Source organism: Anarrhichthys ocellatus, unplaced genomic scaffold (genome assembly GCF_004355925.1).
Source record: "Anarrhichthys ocellatus isolate YVR2014 unplaced genomic scaffold, GSC_Weel_1.0 scaffold40, whole genome shotgun sequence".
Taxonomy (NCBI): Eukaryota; Metazoa; Chordata; class Actinopteri; order Perciformes; family Anarhichadidae; genus Anarrhichthys; species Anarrhichthys ocellatus.
The window spans coordinates 1,061,824-1,078,610 of NW_022280070.1; the positions used below are offsets into that span (position 1 = coordinate 1,061,824).

At 41.0% G+C, this 16,787-nt stretch overlaps 2 protein-coding genes across 4 annotated transcripts; one reads left to right on the forward strand and one right to left on the reverse strand.

Annotated features, from left to right (window-relative positions):
• Positions 1 to 4,965: 4,965 nt before the first annotated feature.
• On the reverse strand, positions 4,966 to 7,832 carry nkiras2 (NFKB inhibitor interacting Ras-like 2). Of its 2 annotated transcripts, none has more exons than XM_031867850.1 (4): positions 7,778 to 7,832; positions 7,188 to 7,306; positions 6,164 to 6,405; positions 4,966 to 6,031 (listed from the first exon to the last, which is right to left on the reverse strand). In XM_031867850.1, exons 2-4 carry the CDS (start codon positions 7,279 to 7,281, stop codon positions 5,789 to 5,791), a joined length of 579 nt encoding a protein of 192 aa, XP_031723710.1. In that variant the 5' UTR covers positions 7,282 to 7,306; positions 7,778 to 7,832; the 3' UTR covers positions 4,966 to 5,788. The 2 variants fall into 2 exon arrangements, with proteins under 2 accessions (XP_031723710.1, XP_031723709.1); XM_031867849.1 differs by having other exon boundaries at positions 7,688 to 7,826.
• Positions 7,236 to 16,771, forward strand: dnajc7 (DnaJ (Hsp40) homolog, subfamily C, member 7). 2 transcript variants are annotated; one of them, XM_031867845.1, is made up of 15 exons: positions 7,236 to 7,290; positions 7,827 to 7,951; positions 10,144 to 10,232; positions 10,370 to 10,494; positions 11,079 to 11,192; positions 11,507 to 11,581; positions 11,678 to 11,796; positions 12,243 to 12,396; positions 12,574 to 12,738; positions 14,349 to 14,440; positions 14,543 to 14,616; positions 14,722 to 14,868; positions 14,969 to 15,121; positions 15,231 to 15,293; positions 15,387 to 16,771. In XM_031867845.1, exons 2-15 carry the CDS (start codon positions 7,848 to 7,850, stop codon positions 15,422 to 15,424), a joined length of 1,512 nt encoding a protein of 503 aa, XP_031723705.1. In that variant the 5' UTR covers positions 7,236 to 7,290; positions 7,827 to 7,847; the 3' UTR covers positions 15,425 to 16,771. The 2 variants fall into 2 exon arrangements, with proteins under 2 accessions (XP_031723705.1, XP_031723706.1); XM_031867846.1 differs by lacking the exons at positions 7,236 to 7,290; positions 7,827 to 7,951 and having other exon boundaries at positions 10,151 to 10,232; positions 10,343 to 10,494.
• Positions 16,772 to 16,787: the final 16 nt, after the last annotated feature.

Consider the following 16,787-nt stretch of genomic DNA (forward strand, 5'->3'; position numbering starts at 1 on the left):
TGCTAATGAATAAACAGTGACAACATCAATGCTCAGATTTGGGGAGGTACTCAAAATGGCACTTTCTTTGATTGAATTATGTTTCGTTAAGTTGAATCACGTGGGGAAAAGAGGAAAAAGCATCACAGAAACAAAATACCAGTAATTAATCAGTCAGTCCAGCCTGAGCATGTCCAGCTCTGAGAGTCAGGAAATAAAAAAAAAAAAAATGATTGTACATGTGTGTTTGCAGGTGCAGAAGGTGCCGGCTCCTCTGAAAAGTGTGCAACACCCTCACAGCATCTGTTTATGTGGCAACCCACAGCTACTCATTTTTGTGACAGCAGGTCTGGTGCATAGCCAAGACACGACGGCGAAAGCAAATGGAAGCTCATGTTGCATCTGTGGCACACAGAGGAGTGATAGAATGACACACCTGAGAGGCTGATGTGGTATGGAGACAGGCTAATCTCATTTATCTGCAGATGATTCTCCACAGATGGCCGTTCCAGAGTGCGTTGTTCTCTGAAATGGCTTTAGCGGCTGCAGAAAGATTTGGTACTAGACAATGAATCCACTCGGATTGTTGAACAGCAGCTGTGTGTGTGCCGACATGACACAGTGTTGCCCGTCTCTGCCCATCCCTCAAGGCAACGTAGACACAATGAAACCGGGCAGAGGAGCGTCTTCACAGTGATTAACTGTGACTTTTATCTCTCTCACTGGATAATCATGTATTTTGCTTATGTTAGCTCTGTGATAATTATCCAGTTTTCTTGTTTGTTTGAAGGAGAGCCCTTGGATTATTTATTGACGTTGTCCTCCACGCCTCAGGCCATTGTGCCAGCCCGTCCTTTGTGGAAACAGGAGATAAGCACAACAACGAAGCCCAGCCCCTACTGTGGTGCCAATCAAAGGGAAGTCATCGGATCCCCAGCACCTAACGCCAGCGATATGGCAGAAGGACATGATGACCTTGCTATGCTGTGACACATGGTGTGTATTCGCTGTATTGATCAGTTACCTTATCTGACTCCTCTCCGTGGAGGGAGTCGACACCCTTATCTCCTGCTGTGGTGGTCAGCCACTGCTCCTCAACTCAAAGGGTCACGACTTACAAACGTGTGTGTGTGTGTGTGTGTGTGTGTGTTTAATTGAAAGTAAATGGATGATTATGAAATATTTATAAACTGGAGGAGAAAATAGACACGTGGCCAGTTTCCTTTGATGCCACTTTTAGCTTAATATTCATTGTATATCAATTATCGTGACTGATAATGTAACATAATGTATTGTGGAACATGATGTGTTTGATCCAATATAGCAGTAGCACTTTATTTTACAGCACAGTCACTTGATATTTAAAAAATCGGAGTAATCAGCAGTAACATAATCATTAACATATCAAACTAATTGTGTTTAGTACCACAAACATATGTCCTGACTTTAATAACATTTATTTAGTATTTGTTGGTACAAAAATGCTTAGTTACGATTATATACAGTAATTGTCAGGTAAGTATTAACTTCTGTAGTTATTGTTTTGTACACAAAAGTAATCAACTTCATAAAATAGCCAATAATATACTCATATAAAGGAAGTACAGTAGAGAATTGTGAATATATACACAATTACTATAACTAATGAGTAACATGACATCACTTATTTACTATTTCTGAATATTATTACACATGTTGATTTCAATAAAAAGTAAAAAAGAAGAAAACAGTCGTAGAGAATGGAAAATGATAAACTTCTTATTATTATCATATTCTGCTGCTGATTTTCGTTTCATTGGATAAATGGTAAAGTTTTAATTAGTTTGCTCAAACATATAATGCCTAATCATACATTGTGCCTATAGTGCCTAGTTATTTTATTTTATCCATAACCAGAGTACAATTATGTATTAATTACAATTATCAAATATGTAACAGTATTAGTAGTTACTACAGGACATTCCCTTTTTTGGTTTCTTGCATGAATATATTTCTTATTGCAACTATGGAGTATAATTACTCAACATAGATTTTCAACATTTTTTATATTACTATATATTATATATATATATATACAGTATATATATATATATATACTACACACCACAGATGCATAACCTATCGTAAAAACACTTACTGTCTGTATTGCAAAGATATTTACAACAACACAGTACTGATCACTATAGAAAACACCAGGCTAGTACTGTGCTGTAAAATACCGAGCCGTCAATGATGTCAAATTTGTACTTATGGTTAAAAAAAAAAAGCCAAAGAATGATGAGAGAAGGAGGCAGCTTGTCGGAATAAATCAATTTGAGTTTTTCCGGCTTCCACAGTCACTTAATTTAGTCCTCTATTGATCTTAAATTGTTTGGTGGGAGACAATGTGTCCACGTGTCCTCGTGGATCAAGCTCTTTCAACATGGAATGCACAAACTATAAGTGAGATCCACATTTCCGCATGTTTCAGAATGCCTTATGCTTACGGCAGATTGAATCACGATATGCTTTCAGGATAAAGGATCCGTCTCAGAGGTTTGTGGGTAGCCATCTGAAATAACTGATGGCTTCAGGGCAGTTGGTCTTTCCAGCCCACGCTGATAGAGAATAGGGGGCACTGCAGTTTAGACCGTATGTGTTCACTCCAGTGTGGAATTGTTTTGTTTAATCTGACGCCTCATGATGAGGACTGTGAAAAGGGGGTCCATCAAGCAGCTTCCAGGGAGATAGTCTATTTCCTCTGCACAAAAAACAAAACAAGGGAGGATAAAATATTATCTATTTCATGCGTCCCCTGGGAGAGCTGGATGCTCAGCTGCAGTCATGAGAGACAGTGTCATGCAACAGTGAAAGGGAATTACTAGTAGCAACACAAGGGCGTCGCCTTGTTGCCCTGCGACTGTGACAAGCAAGTGTGGATTTCTCCTTTGTGGTCAGTGTGTAGTCTGAAGGAAGCAGAAGGTTCATAAATCACACAGGCAAGTGACAAATCGATCCCTCGCTCTGGCACGCTCACACTGTGAATTTCACATTTTGTGTTGTGAATCTTCTGGTGTTTTTCTGTTTTTTTTTTTATGTGGACGTGGGAGACATTACACAGAAAGACAGGAGATGGTATTGACAACTCACAGGAGTCTCTTCCTCGTTGTTGGAACTTGGGGACATAAACTGAACACCCCTGTGTACTGTCACAGTCTAAATGTGTGAGACTATAACTGAACCAATTCTGAGTGAAGTTACATCAGTGCACTGGCTCGATTCTAGTCATTAAAAAGAACATGATTGAAATGAGATGGTACATGATAGCACCCTCTGGGGAAGCTAAGGTGAGTGTAATATAATTCCATAAATGTTCCACTTGAGGTTTTCTCATTATCTTGCATTAACCTCTCCAGTCAACATGGCCGTGTGGGACTAGCAGATCATTTCCTCTGCCTAAACATCTCTGACCTTGTCTGAATCACATTGTTTCCACTACCTTAAAGGCCAATGCAATGATTTGTCCTTTATTAATAGATATAGAATGCCAAATTAATTAAAGATCCAGTAACAACCATTCTCAACCAATTGCCTTGAGATTATGAATTGCAAAATGTGTAGAGTTGGGGTGCACAGATCATGATGATGCGTTTTATACGACTGCATTTATGTCGTAGGTGTCAGTTTAGGGGCATTTCAGTGAATTGCTGGCACAGAAGGGGATCTTTTCTCCTGAATAATGTTTGTCATACATATTTCACTTTTGTACACTCCATATTTTGTTGGCATCAAAAATCATCAGGTGCGCTGACGACCGTCATGTATGGCAGTGGACAATTTTGCCTGCTCCTGTTTGAGTTTGAATGAATTAATTAGTATCTATCGATCTGTGTTTTTCTTTCAAGGGAGGTCAGATAAAATGCTAACACCTGCTTTTCTTTGAAAACTGTCCTTAAATCCTCCCACAGGACAAAAAGTATTAATAAGAAATGCTGAACCCAGAGGAACTAAATGGTCAGATGACATGTAACATCTCATTAATTCGGCAGATTGGGGTGTCAATTTGGGTTCTCACATAGTGGCAATATTACAGATATTTATAGAGATGATTATTAATGAAATAAAATGATATAAATAGGCATGTTAGCACAAATGCTAAATCTGTATTGATAATATAGACTTCATTATCAGATACCCCTGCATCGTGAAATGCATTTCAATACAAAACTATGTGATAGTTGGGAATGTTTTGTCCACCTTTATTTACGTACTTGCTGCTTGATGCTGGTACGTAATGTTGCAGTTCCTCACTTTAACCACTGGAGGGCAGTTGTGATTCTCAATACACTCAAGCTAACTAGTATCACCGTGCTAATATTAATAAATCGTCATTAATATCAGTATTTGCAGCTAATTATTAGAGTGATTGTTACAAATAGCATCAGTGACATCAGTATTTGTAATACTTGTATTAGAAAAGAGCTGTGTTGAAAACCGATTTAACATTTAATATATTTGATATTATTTTCCATGACTGTTGTTGGCCCTCCTATACTGTACACCTCCAGCCTATACCAACAATGTTGTCAAAGTGGTGTGAAGCCAAACACATTTATTGCTGACATTAGATGCAACTAAATTTGTTAAATCCGAGCACTTCTTTAAAGATTGTTGTTAACACAGATTAGTGTGGTGCCTGGTGCCTGGTGCAGACATCCCAAGGTTAATATATATCCTTTAAAACAGCATGAGAACATCCACATTGTTTTACTGGACGATCAGAGACATCTACTGGCCATCAAACATACTACAAGGTAAATGAAATCATGACAATCTGTGATTGGGGTTGCGTAAATTTTAACTTTTTATACTGGATGAGTTTGTCTTCCATCAAATGCCAATTGTTTCTTGCCCTTCAAGTTTGGGAAGGATACAAATCACAGACAGTTAATCAAATCTGGCTGTATCCAATAACTTCATTCATTTAAGCACCACCACAAATTCTGGTTAGGCACAGAAAAAAGTCTTTATTTTGTTTACAAAACATGCAAACAAATATCAAGTGAACACATTTTTTGAGATATTAATACATAAAAGCTTGATATTCACAAAAAGTAGCCACAGTGTTGAACACATGAATAAAAGACTATATCAAAGAATTCCCCCTTTTTCAATCAAACAAACATTAATAGGTCATATTTTGATTTGAAGAAACAGTTCAGTGGTCAGCTAATGAATACTTTGGAGTTTTTAAATAATAGCTTAAACTTCAGCAGACTGTAACTGATTATATGATGAGTCATGGTGATAACGCTACGGTATTTTGCTATAGAGACTGCTCTATGTCTTTCATGTGTCACAACCAGAAAAAAAGTAGCACCCGAGCAGAAACCGATTCTATCTCATTTGATTTCTAGAGCCTGTACAGAAGGCAATATGTGGTAAGGAATGTCAACCAGTCACTGTCTGACGTCCAACAGTGAATCTCAGCAAAGAACAAATATAGTGTAACACATCTCACAGTTACTGTACATCATCATTAATGTATCAATACAATGGGAATGACAGACAAAAACACTTTGCATCCTTCAATTTCTTAGCTGATAAAAGATCAGAATGTTTAGTCATTTAGAATTGAAGTAGTATGTATTTCACCAAAACATCAAATATGGAAGGCAATACCAATACCAGCAGTACTCACTGTATATAAACATCCATACGATCCTCCTGCCTTTTCTCACCATCGCTTCGCCACATTCTCCACACCAACTCTTACTACCTCAATCCTTCATAATATCAAAACAGTTTTTAATACACAGTGTTTGGTCATTCAGCTGTCCGTAGAACCACTGCCCTTATTCTTATTGCGACTGAGAGGGAACGTGGACTTGCTCTGTGGCTGGGTCATTTTGCTGGCCAGGTAGACAAAGGGTTCGATCAGAGTGCGCCGGTCCACCACCGACACCTCCCACAGACGCACCTTCTCATTCTTTGCCCAGTTCTGTGCCATATTGGGGTCGACTCTCCTCTCATCCGGCTTGTCCAGCTTGTTACCCAGAACAACAATGGTCACCTGTGGATCAGAATCACGAGGTCAGACGAGCCCCACGTCGAAGTAATCTCTAGCTCAGTCCACATCAGTGCGCTTTCACTACATCAGCATCAAATTAACCTTCCCAAGCATATGAATGGGTTCAGTCCTCACCTCCTTCTTGTCTCTGAGGCGGTCGATGTCCTTCTTGAGGGCCTCCATCCGCTTAAAGGACTCTTTACTGTCAATGCTGTAGACGAGAACAAAGCCGTCTGCAAAAGTGTAGTAATGTCGAGGAAACTCCATCCCATCCTGAAGGCCGCGGGTGTCATAGAAGCGAACCTGCTCTCGTGTGCCACGGTCAGTTTCTATAGAGCCGATGTAGATATCCTCCAGGGTCTCCATGGGCTCTGAACCTAACCGTGGAAAAACAAAGACATATGGTGACGTATGGTGTGATATACCGCAGAGGTATTAATAAAATGCTTATAATCAACACATTAGAAGTGAGCACTTTGTAACTTGAAACAAATCAGAATATATTTAGTATGACTGGGTGTCAGTAGAAGAAAACATATGCAGGAAATCTGTTCAACATTACACATGAGAGTCATAGGCCGCGGTTACAAACTGCAGTCATGATACTTTATTCTTACACAAGCTCTATGTCATGTTATTTATGCAATCAGCTCTGTTCATAATAAGTTCTAGCTTCTCCTACAAGTGCCTCTCTGGTTCTGCTTTTCATGAGCAAATTGTACTGTAATTTACATAATATATTATGCTTGTCCATTTGCTATTTCCAAAGAATTACAGAGTGCATGTGTTATTAAATAGCCTTAGATGCACCAGTATATCAGCAAGAATTAATGGCAATCAAACTTAACATTTCAATCAGAATCAGAAGTTTATTGCCAAGCATATTATTCAAATTACCTTGGTGTCTGATGCATGCAGTAAACATGGCAAGAGGAAATAAAAGCAGGCAAAGTATTGCAAAGGTCAAGAACAGAAAGAAGTATAGAACCGAAAATACAAACGATACAAATATGAAAGAGATTCTATAATAAATACTATAACAATAACATACATATAGAATAGAAATCTGAGAATGCACAGTGCATGAAAGACAGGCCAATGGTCTTATTTGAACTAATAAAAGGAAAATCGTCATTCTATAACGCAAAAGAAGGTATACCTGCAACATGATTAGCATACAGTAGTTGTTCCAATACAGCCGTTTTTCCGACTGCAGCCTGGCCACACACCACCACCTTACAGCTCTTGCCCATGACTATCAGGTCAGTGAACAGTAATCTGTTTTTCGGAGAAGATACACAGATGGGAAACTGTTAAAAATCATTTATTACACGTTACGTTATTTTATGCTATTATGTCATTACATAGCAATTAGCATAGCATCGTACTACACATGCGTTTTGGGTAACAGCATTGCAAAAAATGCTTATGTTATAAATACTTAATAGCTTAGAGCAAATAAAGATAGCAAGCATATACAAAATGTCAAGTTACGTTAGTCATGCTGATCTATAACTGAAACTAGCTCGCGTTAGCAGATTATGCTTATACATGTCTCCAATCTATGATATTAACAAATAGCTTAGCATTAGCTGTCGGTGAGAGACAGAGCCACGATAACGCATACCAAGTAGCTAATGTTATCTGAAATTGACTAACCCGAGTAAAAGTTGTGTCTTCTAAATGTATACGTTGATATTAGCTGCCAGCAGCTAGATATGTAACCGCTAATAGCTACGAGAATCTTACTTGCGAGTAGATTGCTCTTCCTACCTAACTGTCTACTTCCTGTTTACAGTGTACGTCACGACTGCAGTAAATGGCCCCGCCCCTACCCATTGACGGCAAAATGGCGTCGGAGAGCTGTGATGCTGTGAACATGGACCCTGACATGGAACTGCTCTGTGACGAAGAATTAGAAAGGTAAAAACAAATGAAGGCTATGTTGTCATTGGCATAAATACAGCGGTAGCGATGCGTCTTACTGAAATGTCTCATCTAAAGTCCTTCATGTGTTAATTTTCTTCGTACTTGGCATTATGAGCGCTAACTAGCGCTTCACCGCTGGGTAGCTACATTCTGCCTCTTAGCTAATTCCTGCACTGGATTGCTGGGTTAAATCTGCTGTTGCCTACCAAGAATACAGCGTTCACATTATTACGATGTTCCCAATGACATCCTATCTGTATAACTAGTTGATGACACCATTCGCTGACTGTGTGGTCGTGGTGTAAAACATGACAGACTTCCAAAAAAAGTAACGGGCAGTGGCCCACGCCATAGTGTCATATATTCCTGGCTCAGCGTCACTAAATAGCTTCGTGTTTGACTGTAGTAGGCACTTCTGCCCTGCTGGTTTGGCTCTTTCTATGTTTAGCGGGAATGTCCGTCACATTCCTGGACATGCTCTCTTTACTCATGATTATGAATGGGATGCTCACACTTAACGGTTTAAAGGGGCAGTGTGCAAGATCTGGCCACATGCTTCAAACAAATAGGGGGCAGCATTTCACCTCTACGACATGGGCCCTTTTCAGAAAGCAGGTTTAACAAAAAAGGCTCGTTCGAGATGAGCCAGTCCTGCGCGGAATCGATCGCTGCACAGTGCATCCTGGTTACATTTTGGGTCCGACTTGCTCTGACGTCATGCACACGTGGTCAACGATTACCTCAGGAGAGCGAGGCAGCCGCAGTTTTTAGAGCCAGGTGCCGCAGTTGCTCTCCACCGACTGCATGACCCCAATGCATGATGGGAAACGCCTGGCTGTCGCCGGATCAGAGAGCTGATTGGCTCTTAGATTTGACAACAAACACCACGTTTTGTAGAAAATCCTATTTTGTGTAATTGTAATACTTAACGCTAGATTGTTGACTATTAGTATCATGTTGTGCAATGAGGGTTTAATCTAAAGACTTATCTTGTGATTGATAAGAACAATAAAGCTTATTTATACAACACATATCGAAATGAGCATCAAAGTGTTGAACAGGCAGAAAAGAACAAAAGATAGCATACAATGCAGATGCATGCAAGTTTCCACATAAATATATATTTACAAACAAACATGAATAAATCCAAACGTGGTCTGCAAACTAGAAGTATTCTACAGATCGGATCTAACAGGATGTAACTGTTTCTTTAACTTCCTGTGTATTCTTTGAAGGCGACTGAAACCTGCACAACTTGACCGCAGGTTCTTGTCGACGCCCCCCGCTGCTGCCGCCTGCTCTCATCTCGAACGAACCTAAACTCTGAGCCTAACCCTGAACCCCGAGTTGACAAACCCTGTGATGGGTAACTGAGTTTTTGTTTCCAGAACAGCTGATCAGTTAGTTCAATTAGCTCTGAGTATGTTCACAGTGAGTTAAACTGCTATGTGGTGAGTGAAAAAATATATATATCATCAATGGAGCTTCTATTTAATTAAATTAATTGATATGCGGACTGTGCCCATTTATCCTAAAAAAGAGCCTGAGTCAAAGCAGGGAAAAGTGTCAGTAAGTTAACACAATAAAGTTTTCTTCAGGGATGTCCATTGTTTACCAGACTTACATCACCGTTACAGATGATGAAGTGGTGGACTCTGAGTGGAGTTTGCGCCGGCTGACTTGGAGATGCTACAACAGCTAACTGGAGGTCCGCCCACTGTCCTCCCGGAGACTGAAATGAAAATACGAGTCGTTATCTCATTTGTGCCACTTTGGATTTAATCCAATAAACAAACTATAGAATTGTACATGGACCGTACAGCGCCCGGTTACTGGTACCAACACACAGATGGCTAACATTAGCTATCGGACAAAACCACATGTGAAGAGAATGAGACAGCAGTGTTATTCAGAGTTTAAGCTGTTTGATTGTAACTGATGGCTGTATTTAGATTGTATGGATCCAGTAGGAGAGGTGAAATGCTGACCCTGTTAGTTTGGAGCATGTGGTCAGATCTTTCACATTGCACCTTTTTTAAAGATTTGTTTTGCCGACAAGTAGTTTAGTAATCTGTGAAACAAACCCAGCCAGTTGACCACCACACACACCTGTATAATCATGCTCTGTCCATCACCACCCTCACCTCAGTGTTGTCTGATATTTGTCTTGTTTTTTTTGTACACAGGGAAGCAGAGGGCTTCAAAGAGCAAGGCAATGCCTTTTATATCAAGAAGGATTATGCAGAAGCATTCAGTTATTACACCAAGGCCATAGGTAATTATCACCCAATAATATGAGTCAGTCCTCTTTGTTAGTCGATGGGATTGTGTTGATTTCCTGTTTGGACAAGAAATAAACGTGTGAATTCTGTCTGTCCTTGATAGGATGTCAATAACTTGTTTGTTATACAGACATGTGTCCGAAGAATGCAAGTTACTATGGAAACCGGGCAGCCACGCTAATGATGTTGTGTCGGTACAGAGAGGCGTTAGAGGATTCCCAGCAAGCGGTGCGACTAGATAACGACTTCATGAAGGTAGATTGTGGTAAAACAACCCATTTATAGATTTAATTCTAAGAACACATCAAAGGGAAAAACCTGCTCTCGTCATGTCTTAACATTGTTGAGTATTCTGTATTCTGCAATATGCACTTTCCCTCAGCCGACTAGGGCTAATGCTTTGCTAAATGTTTTCCAGAATGCTGTGGACAGTGCTGTGTGTTTAATTTAGCAATAATATGTGTAAAAAGCATTTTCTTCTTCATAATTTAGAAAGAAAGAAAAATTAACTTGAAACGTTGGACCTTTTATCTTGGAGTGTAGTTGTTTATCGCAGAGCTATGTGCCTGTTCAAATGGAGGATGTTTTATAGACGTATACATCTGTTTATAGAGTGATGTGGCTCCTCAATACATAAGCTGTAGCCCTGTGGCTACGGCACATCCCGACAGTAGTCCAGTGGGTAACTGGGAGGGATAAAAGGTGTGTCGCATAACAAATGCGTAAGTTAGAGCCAGCCGTGGTTTAGTTTTTGGTACACAGTGCACAGCTGCTTTCAACCAGGGAATTGAGTGACGTCATCTCTCCAGCAAGTGAAATGTAAGTCTTTTTACCCACAGGGCCATCTGCGAGAGGGCAAATGCCACCTAACTCTTGGCAACGCTATGGCTGCGAGCCGCTGCTTCCAGAGGGTTCTGGAGCTGGAGCCTGACAGCAGCCAGGCCCAGCAGGAGGTGAGTCGGCCTCAGTTAGATTAAGAGCATGATGTGACCACTTGGAAATGATTACCCACTGTCAAGCTTTGGCCACGCTGGTGCAAATAACGCGGGAATAGTCTGATACTGAAGAGGAGATCAACTGGAGTTACTGTTAATTCTCAATGACAAAGCCAGGATGCAAGTTTTAGGTTCTTTACAGAAGTACTGCTGCTTCTGTTGACCTAGTGTTACAAGCATGGCACAGAAGAGAGGCCATTGTTGGCTGTAAAGCTACTTATCTACCACAAGTCTTTGAAAATTGTCTCTGAACACCACACATTCCTTTTCAGCTGAAGAACGCTGAATCAATCCTTGAATATGAGCGAATGGCCGAGATTGGATTTGAGAAGAGGGACTTCAGGATGGTAAGCTTACACAGTGGTTACAACTTTATGTGATGAGTCAGCAGCAACCGACACGTTAAGCAACACAGACTTCAGGTGTGCTGTGGTTGTCTCCAGGTTGTGTTTTGCATGGACCGGGCCTTGGAGGCTGCCGCAGCCTGTCACAGGTTCAAGATACTGAAGGCCGAGTGCTTAGCCCTGCTGGGACGCTACCCCGAGGCTCAGTCTGTAGCCAGGTGAGACGGCATATTTGAAGAATACTTGGTGGCTCACTTATTTCATTTTGATTATCGGAATTTGTCACAATGAGCGCAGGGGAATAGGACGAGGGGGTGTGCACATATGCCGTAGCATACCGGACCAACTTGATGTGGCTCTCATTACGACATGTTAGTGGAGTGCCGGCAGGAACTGTGGGGCGCCTGCTCTGTTTTCAGACAGGTCAGATTCTAAAAACTTAAAGAAATAAAACCCTTTGACTGGTGCTCTGCTTCTATTACGGAATGTGTCTGTTATCCTATTTACCGACAGTTGCTGCTACACCACTGCATCCTTGTAATATCTCTCGTCTCTCTGAGGAAACATATATTATAACAGTTTATTGCAGTGTATATATATATATATATATATATATATATGCGCTTTCACTTAACATACATTTGTATCATTGGTTCCTGTTTAGTGATATTCTGCGGATGGACCCTACTAATGCAGATGCTCTGTACGTGCGCGGTCTTTGTCTGTATTATGAGGACTGCATTGACAAGGCAGTCCAGTTCTTCGTCCAGGCCCTGCGCATGGCTCCGGACCACGACAAGGCTCGGCTCGCATGCAGAGTGAGTCATTCAGTAGGAAAGAGCTTTAGAGATCAAATGAACTAAATACGACCATTACCTCACATTACCATTATTCTTATTGGGTATAGTCTGTAAGTCTGATTGACAATGCTGGTATGGTAGCCCAGAGTAGCTTTTTAAGATTGTCTTATATATATTTATATATTGTCTTTCCAGGATGCCAAAGCACTAAAAGCCAAGAAGGAGGAGGGGAACAAGGCATTCAAGGAGGGAAACTTTGAGGCAGCCTACGAGCTGTACTCTGAAGCACTAACAATAGACCCCAACAACATCAAGACTAACGCCAAGCTGTTCTGTAATAGGGCCACTGTGGGCTCTAAGGTGAGGAGCATGCACAGGAGAGACGCACACTAGTGCATCAACATCTCTCAGGTTGTTTGGGCCGGTCAGCTGCAAAATGAATCTTACCAAGGACACTTGTATTAAGTAAATCAGTAAGTTAGATCAGTAGATATCGCAAAGGAGACCCACTATATAATAGACAGGAACACAAACAAAACTACAACCTATGAATTCATCATTAATATTCATTGATACAGTGGGTACAGAAAGTATTCAGACCCCTTTAAATTTTTCACTCTTTGTTTCATTGCAGCCATTTGCTAAAATCAAAAAAGTTCATTTTATTTCTCATTAATGTACACTCAGCACCCCATCTTGACAGAAATGTAGAAATTTTTGCAAATTTATTAAAAAAGAAAAACTGAAATATCACATGGTCATAAGTAATCAGACCCTTTGCTGTGACACTCATATTTAACTCGCATGCTGTCCATTTCTTCTGATCCTCCTTGAGATGGTTCTACTCCTTCATTGGAGTCCAGCTGTGTTTAATTAAACTGATTGGACTTGATTAGGAAAGGCACGCACCTGTCTATATAAGACCTTACAGCTCACAGTGCATGTCAGAGCAAATGAGAATCATGAGGTCGAAGGAACTTGGTCTGATGAGACCAAGATTGAACTTTTTGGCGTTAATTCTAAGCGGTATGTGTGGAGAAAAGCAGGCACTGCTCATCACCTGCCCAATACAATCCCAACAGTGAAACATGGTGGTGGCAGCATCATGCTATGGGGGTGTTTTTCAGCTGCAGGGACAGGACGACTGGTTGCAATTGAAGGAAAGATGAATGCGGCCAAGTACAGAGACATCCTGGAAGAAAACCTCTTCCAGAGTGCTCTGGACCTCAGACTGGGCCGAAGGTTCACCTTCCAACAAGACAATGACCCTAAGCACACAGCTAAAATAACAAAGGAGTGGCTTCGGAACAACTCTGTGACCATTCTTGACTGGCCCAGCCAGAGCCCTGACCTAAACCCAATTGAGCATCTCTGGAGAGACCTGAAAATGGCTGTCCACCAACGTTCACCATCCAACCTGACGGAACTGGAGAGGATCTGCAAGGAAGAATGGCAGAGGATCCCCAAATCCAGGTGTGAAAAACTTGTTGCATCATTCCCAAGAAGGCTCATGGCTGTACTAGCTCAAAAGGGTGCTTCTACTCAATACTGAGCAAAGGGTCTGAATACTTATGACCATGTGATATTTCAGTTTTTCTTTTTTAATACATTTGCAAAAATTTCTACATTTCTGTTTTTTTCTGTCAAGATGGGGTGCTGAGTGTACATTAATGAGAAATAAAATGAACTTTTTTGATTTTAGCAAATGGCTGCAATGAAACAAAGAGTGAAAAATTTAAAGGGGTCTGAATACTTTCCGTACCCACTGTATATTTGCACACAAGTCATAACTCATGCATAATACAGGCACACACGTTCATTCAGTTATTGATGGGTAAAGTTCACATTCTGTCCCTCTGACGGTATAATGTGTTTTGGTGTTTTTGCCGTATTGGGAACTGGGCCACTGCTTTTCTCTCTCTGGCTCCACCTCACATGGTTACAGTGTTTTTCTTCTTTTTCTTTGTAAGCTGAAGAAACTAGAACAGGCCATTGAAGACTGCACGAAGGCCATTAAACTGGATGAGACCTACATTAAGGCCTATCTACGGAGAGCACAGTGGTACGTCCCAGGACTTCTAGCTTTGTTTGTTGATAAACGGTAGTTCTGTTCCATATGTTCAAAACTGGGTAGAGAAACAGACTTGTTCATGCTGTGCTGCAGCTACATGGACACAGAGCAGTATGAAGAGGCAGTGCGAGATTACGAGAAGGTTTACCAGACGGAGAAGACAAAAGGTGAGAATCAGACTGCTCCGTGGTGGCTGAGCAGACACAGCTTTCAGCACGGATTTATCCTCCTTATTCTGCCTTATTGTTTGTTAACCTGCCCTCCCCCTCTAGAACACAAGCACCTTCTGAAACATGCCCAGCTGGAGCTGAAGAAAAGCAAGCGGAAAGATTACTACAAAGTGCTTGGGGTGAATAAGAACGCCACAGAAGAGGAGATCAAGAAAGCTTACCGCAAGCGGGCGCTTTTACATCACCCAGGTGCTTAACTTAACAGAAAATCCACTTAATACTGTTTACAGTTTTTTCCTCTTCCCAAATAACGTTTGTACTGTTCTGTCCCACGTTTACCTCCCGTCAGATCGTCACAGCGGAGCTACTCCTGAGCTGCAGAAGGAAGAGGAGAAGAAGTTTAAGGAGGTGGGCGAGGCTTTCAGCGTGCTTTCGGACCCAAAGAAGAAGTCTCGCTATGACAGCGGTCAGGATCTGGAGGAGGAAGGCATGAACATGGGAGGTGAGCACCTGGACATTTTTATTATAAAACAGCTGTTTTAATGGTGAGAATCTGGCTGGAAAGTTCTGTGTTGATGTTGATTCTTACTTGCGTTTTTTGTCTCCACCAGATTTTGATGCCAACAACATTTTCAAGGCGTTCTTCGGTGGCCCAGGAGGTTTTAGTTTTGAAGGTAATGTCTGAGGAATTAAGTTTTTCAACCGTTCAACAGTTGGTATGATGTTGACATTTTTAAATACACCAGTTATTGACTTGTTTGTTTCAGCATCTGGACCAGGGAATTTCTTCTTCCAGTTTGGTTAGCTGGAGGATTTGTCGACCTAAACAGTTACTGCATCAGGACTTTTCAACAATGTCAACCCCCGACCCGCCATCCATATTTAATGACTGATTGCAAGTCAAGATTCCTGTCTATGCCATTGACTGAATGAACCCAATGACCACATGCAACTAATGTTTTATTAGCAAGGACTCCAGGACGGCACACTGCAATAGTGTTACTGGTTTTGGATTTGGTTTTCTTCCTTTCAGAATGAAACACACTTTAAAGTCAGTAATGGCTAGCAACGCTGGTCCAAATATTATCTGGATTTTTTGACAACGCAGCGACTTGCGCAGCTATTGTATCGGAGCTTTTAGCGATCCATGCAGGAAGGGACATCCTGGGGGAAACTCTTGAGATGCAACTGAGCATTGAGCAAGCTATTATCCACCTCGCCTCAACTTGCTGCTGAGGGGGCGTCCTCTGCATGACAGTTAATAACTTGCTTAATGATTTTTGATCCCTTAGCAAGTGGCACTTTCCCACTTTTGAAGAACATGTCAGAGAGACAGTTGGCTGCTATGAATTCACACTGAAAACTGCCTCCTTGTCATAAGCCAATAGGAGCACTTGAGCATTTTCTTTTTCTTTTTTTTTTAAGTCACAGCTGGAGCCTAGACCTCCACTTACACTACAGCTGAAGCACATTAGAAAGATGGCGGTGGAGGCAGCTGTGCTGGCGGTGGAGGCAGCTGTGCTGGCTTTGTTGCCAGCAAAGTCGCCCTCCCCCTTGTTGTCACAGGTTTTGTGTTTGATGTTGCCATTCACAGATTGATGCATTGTACATTTTACCAGAATGTAAAGTGTTGATTTGTGATGATAGTTTTTTTTTTTTTGTTTTTCCCCATTCTTTTTTTTTTTAATTTTGATATGTATATTTATTGTAAATTTGCTGTCTGATGGAGAACCATCTGTGTAAGATGGCGACACCTTTCTGTTATTTGAAAGTTTGAGAGAGACACTGATGATGAGCATCCTTGGACACAAATTGGGGAAGATAGTTGTTTTTTAGTTCGGTCTGCATGCAATATTGTGCAGAAATACATTATGCTTTATGTGTTCCTTGACTGTAATGCAAGCGGTCTAATTTAAGTTAATGCAAATTAGACGCGTTTGCTATTGTCCAAGTCATAGGGTGATGGATACGTGGTTATGTTCAGTTTACTTCCTGATGAGTTTGTTGTTCTCTTGGTGGACTTCATGAAGAAAAGAAAAGCGTCTTCATCTTTGCTCTCATTGTTTCTGCCCTTGTGGTGAAACCATCCTCTCTTTATCCTTAAAGTACCAGCCAAGTCAATAAAGTTGGCCTCCTCTGGGTTTCCCCTAAATTGTGTTTTCTTTCTT